Here is a 12184-nt window from a genome sequence, read left to right as displayed (position 1 = left end):
TGAGGACAGTGTAGAGGGAGCTTTACTCTGTATCTAACCCCGTGCTGTACCTGCTCTGGGAGTGTTTGATGGGGACAGTGTAGAGAGAGCTTTACTCTGTATCTAACCCCGTGCTGTACCTGTCCTGGGAGTGTTTGATGGGGACAGTGTAGAGAGAGCTTTACACTGTATCTAACTCTATGCTGTACCTGTCCTGGGAGTGTTTAATGGGGACAGTGTAGAGGGAGCTTTACTCTGTATCTAACCCCGTGCTGTACCTGCCCTGGGAGTGTTTAATGGGGACAGTGTAGAGGGAGCTTTACTCTGTATCTAACCCCGTGCTGTACCTGCCCTGGGAGTGTTTAATGGGGACAGTGTAGAGGGAGTTTTACTCTGTATCTAACCTGTCAATTGACCTTTAGCCCTGGCTTTCTTACTCTGAGGTGAGAGCTGAACAATTGCTGATGTTATATTAGATTACTGTCAGCCACAAGCCCTGTGATGCACCCAGAATACAGAACAGAGCTTTCAAGCAAGAACGGTCCTTGTTGTATTTGAACATTGTCTTACCCAAAAGTGCTTCATCTGTTCTAACTCCATGACAGTTCACTCCATGATGATACACAATGTCGTCAATGGCGATATAGCCAAGCAGTGTGCTGTCCGATTTCATAGCTTTAAAACCCACCTAAAGTAGGAATAAAGTCCATCAGTCACTAACCCAGAACCACACTCAGTGACACAAGACCTGGAATCTCTATTCAGCATGAGGTCAATCAAAGCCATTATTCTCTCCTTGCGGGTAGCGGTCACCCATGACTCAATGGCCCAGGGCCATAACTCACCTCAGTCATGAGGCTGGGATTTCAAATGCCACTCCAGAGACTTCAGCCCATAATTCATGGTGGTGCTCAAAGTATTGAGGGAATGCTGCAATGTCGAAGGGTCAGTACTGAGGGAGTGCTACCCAGTCAGGGGATCTGTACTGAGGGTTTGCTGCACTGTCAGAGGGTCAGTACAGAGGGAGCACCACATTGTCAGAGTGTTAGTACCGAGGGAGTGCTGTAATGTAGGATGGTCGGTACTGAGAGAGCACTGCACCATCAGAGGGTCAGTACTGAGGGAGCACTGCACTGTCGGAGGTGCAGTTCTGAGTGAGTGGTACACTGTTGGAGTGGCAGTACCAAGGGAGTGCTACACTGTTGCGGGACAGTACTGAGGGAGTACTGTAGTGTAGGACTGAGAGAGTTAGTACTGAGGGAGTGCTGCATTGCTGGAGTAGCAGTACTGAGAGGGCACTGCACTGTCAGAGAGTCAGTTCTGAGGGATCGCTACTCTGTAGCAGGCTCAGTACTGAGGGAGTGCTGCACTGTTTGCCACAGCACTCCAATAAGACAGAATTCCATTAAATTGGTACGCAATCCTCAGTACTGACTCCAGAGAACTGTTCACTTACAATATGAATATTTTTGACTTGTATTTTAGTTTGGTGATTACACAGTTAGCTGTTCTTACAATGAGATAATTCATGAAGTAAAACTTCCATAGATTTAATACCTTTCACAACCTCAGATCACTCATACACTTCCCAGCAACTGAGGTACACTTCAACACACAATGATTCTCACTGGGGTATAGTTCCACGCGCAGTGCCTCTCACTGGGGTACAGTTCCACATACACGCTAACTGGGGTGCAGTTCCACATGCACTGAATCTCACTGGGGTACAGTTCCACAGACACTGACTCTCACTGGGGTGCAGTTCCACAGATACTGACTCTCACTGGGGTACAGCTCCACACACACTGACTCTCACTGGGGTACAGCTCCACACACACTGATGAGACTGTTCTGTGAATATGATACTGTCTTTAGTTTTAATTACATTCTCTGTCAATATTTATGTTTTAAACTGGTGATCTAAATGTAACCCTGGTCCCAGGCACAATTTGAGCCTTTGAAGGAACCAGACTAAGCCAAGGCTCTCCGCTGCAGATGACCGGGCAAAATTCTGGGCAAAACAGGACCCACCTGGAAATTGTCTGAACTCTCCACAGTGATATTAACAGATTGCCATTCACTACTGTGCCATTCCTTGGTCTCCCAAATGACAGGCCCCTGATCAGCCCGGTATTGAAAAACCTTCAGGGCTCCATGCACTGTGAACAAAACATGCAGCAAAGGTTAGGAACAGGAATCACGAGCAGCCTCTGTCCTTCCGGACAGGCCTGGAGTCTGGATTGAATTTCTGACACTTGACAAAGGTGAAACAGCAATTAAATCAGCAAAACTTGAATGCTACTCTGCATTTGCACTTTTAAAATAATTAGCATTCAGTTCCACACACACTGACCCTCACTGGGGTACAGTTCCACACGCACTGACCCTCACCGGGGTACAGCTCCACACGCACTGACTCTCTCTGGGGTACAGTTCCACACACACTGACCATCACCGGGGTACAGTTCCACACGCACTGACCCTCACCGGGGTACAGTTCCACACGCACTGACCCGCACTGGGGTACCGTTCCACACGTACGGAATCTCATTGGGGTACAATTCCACAAGCACTGAATTTCGCTGGGGCACAGTTCCACTCATACTGACTCTCACTGAGGTACGGTTCCGCACAGACTGACTCTCACTGGGATACAGGTTCACACGTACAGAGTCTAGCTGGGGTACAGTTCCTTAGGCTCCACCTCTCACTGGGGTACAGATCCACAGAGACTAACACTAACTAGGGTACAGTTCCACACGCACTGACTCTCACTGGGCTACAGTTCCACACACACACACTGACTCTCACTGGGGTACAGTTCCGCACACACTGATTCTCACTTAAATACAGGTCCACAGATACTGATTCTCCACTTTCACTGGGGTACAGTTCCACACACACTGACTCTCACTGGGGTACAGCTCCACAAACACACTGACTCTCACTTAAATACAGGTCCACAGATACTGATTCTCCACTTTCACTGGGGTACAGTTCCGCACACACTGATCCTCACTTACATACAGTTCCACAGATACTGAATTTCCACATTCACTGGGGTACAGCTCCATATGCACTGAATCTCACTGGGGTACAGTTCCAAACGCACACTGACTCTCACTGGTGTACAGTTCCACACGCACATTGACTCTCACTGGTGTACAGTTCCACACACACACTGACTCTCACTGGAGAACAGTTCCACACACACAGACTGACTCTCACTGGGGTACAGTTCCACACACACTGACTCTCACTGGGGTACAGCTCCACAAACACACTGACTCTCACGGGGGTACAGTTCAGCACACACTTACTCTCACTTACATACAGTTCCACAGATGCTGACTCTCCACTTTACCTGGGGTACAATTCCACACACACACTAACTCTCACTGGGGTACAGTTGCACACACACTGACTCTCACTGGGGTATAGTTCCACACACACACTGACTCTCAGTGGGGTACAGTCCCACACACACACACTGACTTTCACTGGAGTACAGTTCCACACACACACTGTCTCTCACTGGAGTACTGTTCCACACACACACACTGACTCTCACTGGGGTATAGTTCCACACACACACTGGCACTCACTGAGGTACAGTTCCACACACACACTGACTCTCACTGGGGTACAATTCCACATACATACTGACTCTCACTGATGTACATTTCCACACACACACTGACTCTCACTGGAGTACAGTTCCACACACACACTGACTCTCACTGGGGTACATTTCCACACACACACTGACTCTCACTTGGATACAGTTCCACTCACACACACTGTCTCTCACTGGGGTACCGTTCACACACACACTGACTCTCACTGGGGTACAGTTCCACACACACATTGACTCTCACTGGGGTACAGTTCCACATACACTGACTCTCACTTACATTCAGTTCCACAGATATTGACACTCCACTTTCACTGGGGTACACTTCCACACACACACAGACTCTCACTGGTGTACAGTTCCACACACACACACTGGCACTCACTGAGGTACAGATCCACACACACACTGACTCTCACTGGGGTACACTTCCACACACACACAGACTCTCACTGGTGTACAGTTCCACACACACACACTGGCACTCACTGAGGTACAGATCCACACACACACTGACTCTCACTGGGGTACAATTCCACACACACACTGACTCTCACTGGGGTACAATTCCACACACACACTGACTCTCACTGGGGTACATTTCCACACACACACACACTGACTCTCACTGGAGTACAGTTCCACACACACACACTTACTCTCACTGGGGTACATTTCCACACACACACTGACGCTCACTGTGGTACAGTTCCACACACACACTGACTCTCACTGGGATACAGTTCCACTCACACACACTAACGCTCACTGGGGTACAGTTCCACACACACACTGACTCTCACTGGGATACAGTTCCACTCACACACACTGTCTCTCACTGGGGTACAGTTCACACACACTGACTCTCACTGGTGTACAGTTGCACACACACTGACTCTCACTGGGGTACAGTTCCACACACACTGACTCTCACTCGGGTACAGTTCCACACACACTGACTCTCACTGGGGTACAGTTCCACACACACACTGACTCTCACTGGGATACAGTTCCACTCACACACACTAACGCTCACTGGGGTACAGTTCCACACACACACTGACTCTCACTGGGATACAGTTCCACTCACACACACTGTCTCTCACTGGGGTACAGTTCACACACACTGACTCTCACTGGTGTACAGTTGCACACACACTGACTCTCACTGGGGTACAGTTCCACACACACTGACTCTCACTCGGGTACAGTTTCACACACACTGACTCTCACTGGGGTACAGTTCCACACACACTGACTCTCCACTTTCACTGGGGTACAGTTCCATACGCACTGAATCTCACTGGGGTACAGTTCCACACACATACTGACTCTCACAGGGGTACAGTTCCACACACACACTGACTCTCACTGTGGTACAGCTCCACAAACACACTGACTCTCACGGGGGTACAGTTCCGCACACACTGTCTCTCACTTACATACAGTTCCACAGATACTGACTCTCCACTTTACCTGGGGTACAGTTCCACACACACACGGACTCTCACTGGGGTACATTTCCACACACACAGACTGACTCTTACTGGGGTACAGGTCCACACACACAGACTGACTCTCACAGGGGTACAGTTCCACACACACACTGACTCTCACTGGGGTACATTTCCACACACACACTGACGCTCACTGTGGTACAGTTCCACACACACACTGACTCTCACTGGGGTACAGTTCTACACACACACTGACTCTCACTGGTGTACAGTTGCACATACACTGACTCTCACTTACATTCAGTTCCACAGATATTGACACTCCACTTTCACTGGGGTACAATTCCACACACACACTGACTCTCACTGGGGTGCATTTCCACACACACACTGACTCTCACTGGGTACAGTTCCACACACACAGACTGACTCTCATTGGGGTACAGTTCCACACACACTGACTCTACTGGGGTACAGTTCCACATACACTGATTCTCACTGGGGTACAGTTCCACACACACACTCTGACTCTCACTGGTGTACAGTTGCACACGCACTGACTCCACATACACTGACTCTCACTTACATTCAGTTCCACACACATTGACTCTCCACTTTCACTTGGGTACAATTCCATACGCACTGAATCTCAGAGGGGTACAGTTCCACACATACAGGACCTCACTGGTGTACAGTTCCGCACACACTGACTCTCAGTGGGGTACAGTCCCACACACACAGACCCTCAATGGGGAACAGTTCCACACACACTGACTCTCACTGGGGTACAGTTCCGCACAGACTGACTCTCACTGGGGTCCAGTAGTACACACACTGACTCTCAGTGGGGTACAGGTCCACCTGCACTGCCTATCATGGGTTACAGTTCCACATGTGCTGACTTTCACTGGGGTACAGTTCCATACACACTGGCACTCACTGGGGTACAGTTCCACATATACTGACTCTCACTTACATACAGTTCCACAGATACTGACTCCACTTTCGCTGCGGTACAGTTCCCTATACACTGAATCTCACTGGGGTGCAGTTCCGCACACACTGACTCTCACTTACATACAGTTCCACAGATACTGACTCTCCACTTTCACTGGTGTACAGTTCCACACACACACTGACTCTCAATGGGGTACAGTTCCACACACACACTGACTCTCACTGGGGTACAGTTCCGCACACACAGACTGACTCTCATTGGGGTACAGTTCCACACACATAGACTGACTCTCACTGGGGTTACAGTTCCACACACACAGACTGACTCTTACTGGGGTACAGGTCCACACACACACTGACTCTCACTGGAGTACAGTTCCACACACATACTGACTCTCACTGGGGTACAGTTCCACACACACACTGACTCTCACTGGGGTACAGTTCCACACACACACTGACTCTCACTGGGGTACAGTTCCACACACATAGACTGACTCTCACTGGGGTACAGTTCCACACACACAGACTGACTCTCATTGGGGTACAGTTCCACACACATAGACTGACTCTCACTGGGGTACAGTTCCACACACACAGACTGACTCTTACTGGGGTACAGGTCCACACACAGACTGACTCTCACTGGGGTACAGTTCCACACACACACTGACTCTCACTGGAGTACAGTTCCACACACATACTGACTCTCACTGGGGTACAGTTCCACATACACGCTGACTCTCACTGAGGTACAGTTCCACACACACACTGACTCGCACTGGGGTACATTTCCACACACACACTGACTCTCACTGGGGTACAGTTCCACACACACACTGACTCTCACTGGGATACAGTTCCACTCACACACACTGTCTCTCACTAGGGTACAGTTCCACACACACTGACTCTCACTCGGGTACAGTTCCACACACACTGACTCTCACTGGGGTACAGTTCCACACACACTGACTCTCAGTGGGGTACAGTTCCACATACATTGACTCTCCACTTTCACTGGGGTACAGTTCCATACGCACTGAATCTCACTGGGGTACAGTTCTACACACATACTGACTCTCACAGGGGTACATTTCCACACACACACTGACTCTCACTGGAGTCAAGTTCCACACACACACTGACTCTCACTGGGGTACAGTTCCACACACACAGACTGACTCTCACTGGGGTACAGTTCCACACACACTGACTCTACTGGGGTACAGTTCCACATACACTGATTCTCACTGGGGTACAGTTCCACACACGCACTGACTCTCACTGGTGTACATTTGCACACACACTGACTCCACATACACTGACTCTCACTTACAATCAGTTCCACATACATTGACTCTCCACTTTCACTGGGGTACAGTTCCATACGCACTGAATCTCACAGGGGTACAGTTCCACACAAACAGTACCTCACTGGGGTACAGTTCCGCACACGCTGGCTGCCACTGGGGTACAGTTCCACACAAACTGACTCTCACCGGGGTCCAGTAGTACACACACTGACTCTCAGTGGGGTACAGGTCCACCTGCACTGCCTATCATGGGTTACAGTTCCACATGTGCTGACTTTCACTGGGGTACAGTTCCATACACACTGGCACTCACTGGGGTACAGTTCCACATATACTGACTCTCACTTACATACAGTTCCACAGATACTGACTCCACTTTCGCTGCGGTACAGTTCCCTATACACTGAATCTCACTGGGGTGCAGTTCCGCACACACTGACTCTCACTTACATACAGTTCCACAGATACTGACTCTCCACTTTCACTGGTGTACAGTTCCACACACACACTGACTCTCAATGGGGTACAGCTCCACACACACACTGACTCTCACTGGGGTACAGTTCCGCACACACAGACTGACTCTCATTGGGGTACAGTTCCACATACATAGACTGACTCTCACTGGGGTGCAGTTCCATATGCACTGACTCTCACTGGGGTACAGTACCACACACACACTGACTCTCACTGGGGTACAGTTCCACACACACACTGACTCTCACTGGGGTACAGTTCCGCACACACAGACTGACTCTCATTGGGGTACAGTTCCACATACATAGACTGACTCTCACTGGGGTACAGTTCCACACACACAGACTGACTCTTACTGGGGTACAGGTCCACACACACAGACTGACTCTCACTGGGGTACAGTTCCACACACACACTGACTCTCACTGGAGTACAGTTCCACACACATACTGGCTCTCACTGGGGTACAGTTCCACACACGCTCTGACTCTCACTGAGGTACAATTCCACACACACACTGACTCGCACTGGGGTACATTTCCACGCACACACTGACTCGCACTGGAGTACAGTTCCACACACACACTGACTCTCACTGGGGTACAGTTCCACACACACACTAACGCTCACTGGGGTACAGTTCCACACACACACTGACTCTCACTGGGATACAGTTCCACTCACACACACTGTCTCTCACTGGTGTACAGTTGCACACACACTAACTCTCACTGGGGTACAGTTCCGCACACACTGACTCTCACTCGGGTACAGTTCCACACACACTGACTCTCACTGGGGTACAGTTCCACACACACTGACTCTCCACTTTCACTGGGGTACAGTTCCATACGCACTGAATCTCACTGGGGTACAGTTCCACACACATACTGACTCTCACAGGGGTACAGTTCCACACACACACTGACTCTCACTGTGGTACAGCTCCACAAACACACTGACTCTCACGGGGGTACAGTTCCGCACACACTGTCTCTCACTTACTACAGTTCCACAGATACTGACTCTCCACTTTACCTGGGGTACAGTTCCACACACACACGGACTCTCACTGGGGTACATTTCCACACACACACTGACTCACACTGGTGTACAATTCCACACACACACTGACTCTCACTGGGGTACATTTCCACACACACTGACTCTCACTGGGGTACATTTCCACACACACACTGACGCTCACTGGGGTACAGTTCCACACACACACTGACTCTCACTGGGATACAGTTCCACTCACACACACTGTCTCTCACTGGGGTACAGTTCACACACACTGACTTTCACTGGTGTACAGTTGCACACACACTGACTCTCACTGGGGTACAGTTCCACACACACTGACTCTCACTGGGGTACAGTTCCACACACACTGATTCTCACTGGGGTACAGTTCCACAGACACTGACTCTCACTGGGGTACAATTCCACATACATTGACTCTCCACTTTCACTGGGCTACAGTTCCATACGCACTGAATCTCACTGGGGTACAGTTCCACACACACACTGACTCTCACAGGGGTACAGTTCCACACACACTGACTCTCACTGGTGTACAGTTCCACACACACTGATTCTCACTGGGGTACAGCTCCGCCGGCACTGACTCTCTCTGGGGTACATTTCCGCACACGCTGACTCTCACTGGGGTACAGTTCCACACAGACTGATTCTCACTGGGGTCCAGTAGTACACACACTGACTCTCAATCGGTTACAGGTCCACATGCACTGACTATCATGGGTTACAGTTCCACACGCGCTGACCGTCACTTTAGTACAGTTCCACACACACTGGCACTTCCTCGGGTACAGTTCCACATGCACTGACTCTCACTTACATACAGTTCCACAAATACTGACTCTCCACTTTCGCTGGGGTACAGTTCCATAGGCACTGAATCTCACTGGGGTACTGTTCCACACACAAACTGACTCTCAGAAGGGTACAGTTCCACACACACACTGACTCTCACTGGGGTACAGTTCCACACACACTGACTCTCACTGGGGCAAAGTTCCGCACACACTGATTCTCACTGGGGTACAGCTCCGCAGGCACTGACTCTCAGTGGGGTACGGTTCCACACACACACTGACTCTCAGTGGGGTACAGTTCCACACACACTGGCTCCCACTGTGGCACAGTTCCACACAAACTGACTGTCACTGGGGTCCAGTCATACACACACTGTCTCTCAGTGTGGTACAGGTCCCCATGCACTGACTATCATGGGTTACAGTTCCACATGCGTTGACTTTCACTGGGGTACAGTTCCACACACACTGGCACTCACTGGGGTACAATTCCACATACACTGACTCTCACTTACATACAGTTCCACAGATACTGACTCTCCACTTTCACTGGGGAACAGTTCCATATGCACTGAATCTCACTGGGGTACAGTTCCACACGCACATACTGAATCTCACTGTGTTACAGTTCCCCACACACACTGACTCTCAGCGGGTTACAGTTCCCCACACACACTGACTCTCACTGGATTACAGTTCCACACACACACTGACTCTCACTGGGGTACATTTCCACACACACACTGACTCTCACTGGGGTACAGTTCCACACACACACTGACTCTCACTAGGATACAGTTCCACTCACACACACTGTCTCTCACTGGGGTACAGTTCACACACTGACTCTCACTGGGGTACAGTTCCACACACACTGACTCTCAGTGGGGTACAGTTCCACACACACTGACTCTCAGTGGGGTACAGTTCCACACACACTGACTCTCAGTGGGGTACAGTTCCACACACATTGACTCTCATTGGGGTACAGTTCCACACACACTGACTCTCACTGGGGTACAGTTCCGCACACACTGACTCTCACTGGGGTACAGTTCCACATACATTGACTCTCCACTTTCACTGGGGTACAGTTCCATACGCACTGAATCTCACTGGGGTACAGTTCCACACACACACTGACTCTCACTGGTGTACAGTACCACACACACTGATTCTCACTGGGGTACAGCTCCGCCAGCACTGACTCTCTCTGGGGTACATTTCCGCACACGCTGACTCTCACTGGGGTACAGTTCCACACAGACTGACTCTCACTGGGGTCCAGTAGTACACACACTGACTCTCAGTGGGTTACAGGTCCACATGCACTGACCGTCACTTTGGTACAGTTCCACACACACTGGCACTCACTCGGGTACAGTTCCACATGCACTGACTCTCACTTACATACAGTTCCACAAATACTGACTCTCCACTTTCGCTGGGGTACAGTACCATATGCACTGAATTTCACTGGGGTACTGTTCCACACACACACTGACTCTCACTGGGGTACAGTTCCACACACACTGACTCTCACTGGGGCAAAGTTCCGCACACACTGATTCTCACTGGGGTACAGCTCCGCAGGCACTGACTCTCAGTGGGGTACAGTTCCACACACACACTGACTCTCAGTGGGGTACAGTTCCACACACACACTGACTCCCACTGTGGCACAGTTCCACACAAACTGACTGTCACTGGGGTCCAGTCGTACACACACTGTCTCTCAGTGTGGTACAGGTCCCCATGCACTGACTATCATGGGTTACAGTTCCAAATGCGTTGACTTTCACTGGAGTACAGTTCCACACACACTGGCACTCACTGGGGTACAATTCCACATACATTGACTCTCCACTTTCACTGGGCTACAGTTCCATACGCACTGAATCTCACTGGGGTACAGTTCCACACACACACTGACTCTCACAGGGGTACAGTTCCACACACACTGACTCTCACTGGTGTACAGTTCCACACACACTGATTCTCACTGGGGTACAGCTCCGCCGGCACTGACTCTCTCTGGGGTACATTTCCGCACACGCTGACTCTCACTGGGGTACAGTTCCACACAGACTGATTCTCACTGGGGTCCAGTAGTACACACACTGACTCTCAATGGGTTACAGGTCCACATGCACTGACTATCATGGGTTACAGTTCCACACGCGCTGACCGTCACTTTGGTACAGTTCCACACACACTGGCACTCACTGGGGTACAATTCCACATACACTGACTCTCACTTACATACAGTTCCACAGATACTGACTCTCCACTTTCACTGGGGAACAGTTCCATATGCACTGAATCTCACTGGGGTACAGTTCCACACACATACTGAATCTCACTGTGTTACAGTTCCCCACACACACTGACTCTCAGTGGGTTACAGTTCCCCACACACACAGACTCTCGCTGGGATACAGTTCCACACACACTGACTCTCACTGGGGTACTGTTCCACAGACACCAACTCTCACTGGGGCACGGGTTCCACACACACTGACT

The 12184-nt window shown here is 50.2% G+C and overlaps 1 protein-coding gene across 2 annotated transcripts in view; it reads right to left on the bottom strand.

Moving 5' to 3' along the window:
- Window positions 1-12184, bottom strand: part of LOC144674004 (apical endosomal glycoprotein-like) — a 56935-nt gene that overhangs the window by 17936 nt on the left and 26815 nt on the right. For both annotated transcript variants that reach the window (XM_078535579.1, XM_078535580.1), the window contains 2 exons: window positions 2011-2138; window positions 550-667 (listed from right to left, as the gene is read on the bottom strand). In XM_078535579.1, the coding sequence (XP_078391705.1) occupies window positions 550-667; window positions 2011-2138 (246 nt within the window). The remainder of the gene's footprint in view (window positions 1-549; window positions 668-2010; window positions 2139-12184) is intronic.

This window comes from Cetorhinus maximus, unplaced genomic scaffold, assembly GCF_964194155.1.
Source record: "Cetorhinus maximus unplaced genomic scaffold, sCetMax3.hap1.1 HAP1_SCAFFOLD_535, whole genome shotgun sequence".
Classification (NCBI taxonomy): Eukaryota; Metazoa; Chordata; class Chondrichthyes; order Lamniformes; family Cetorhinidae; genus Cetorhinus; species Cetorhinus maximus.
This window is presented reverse-complemented; position numbering and strand designations above follow the sequence as displayed.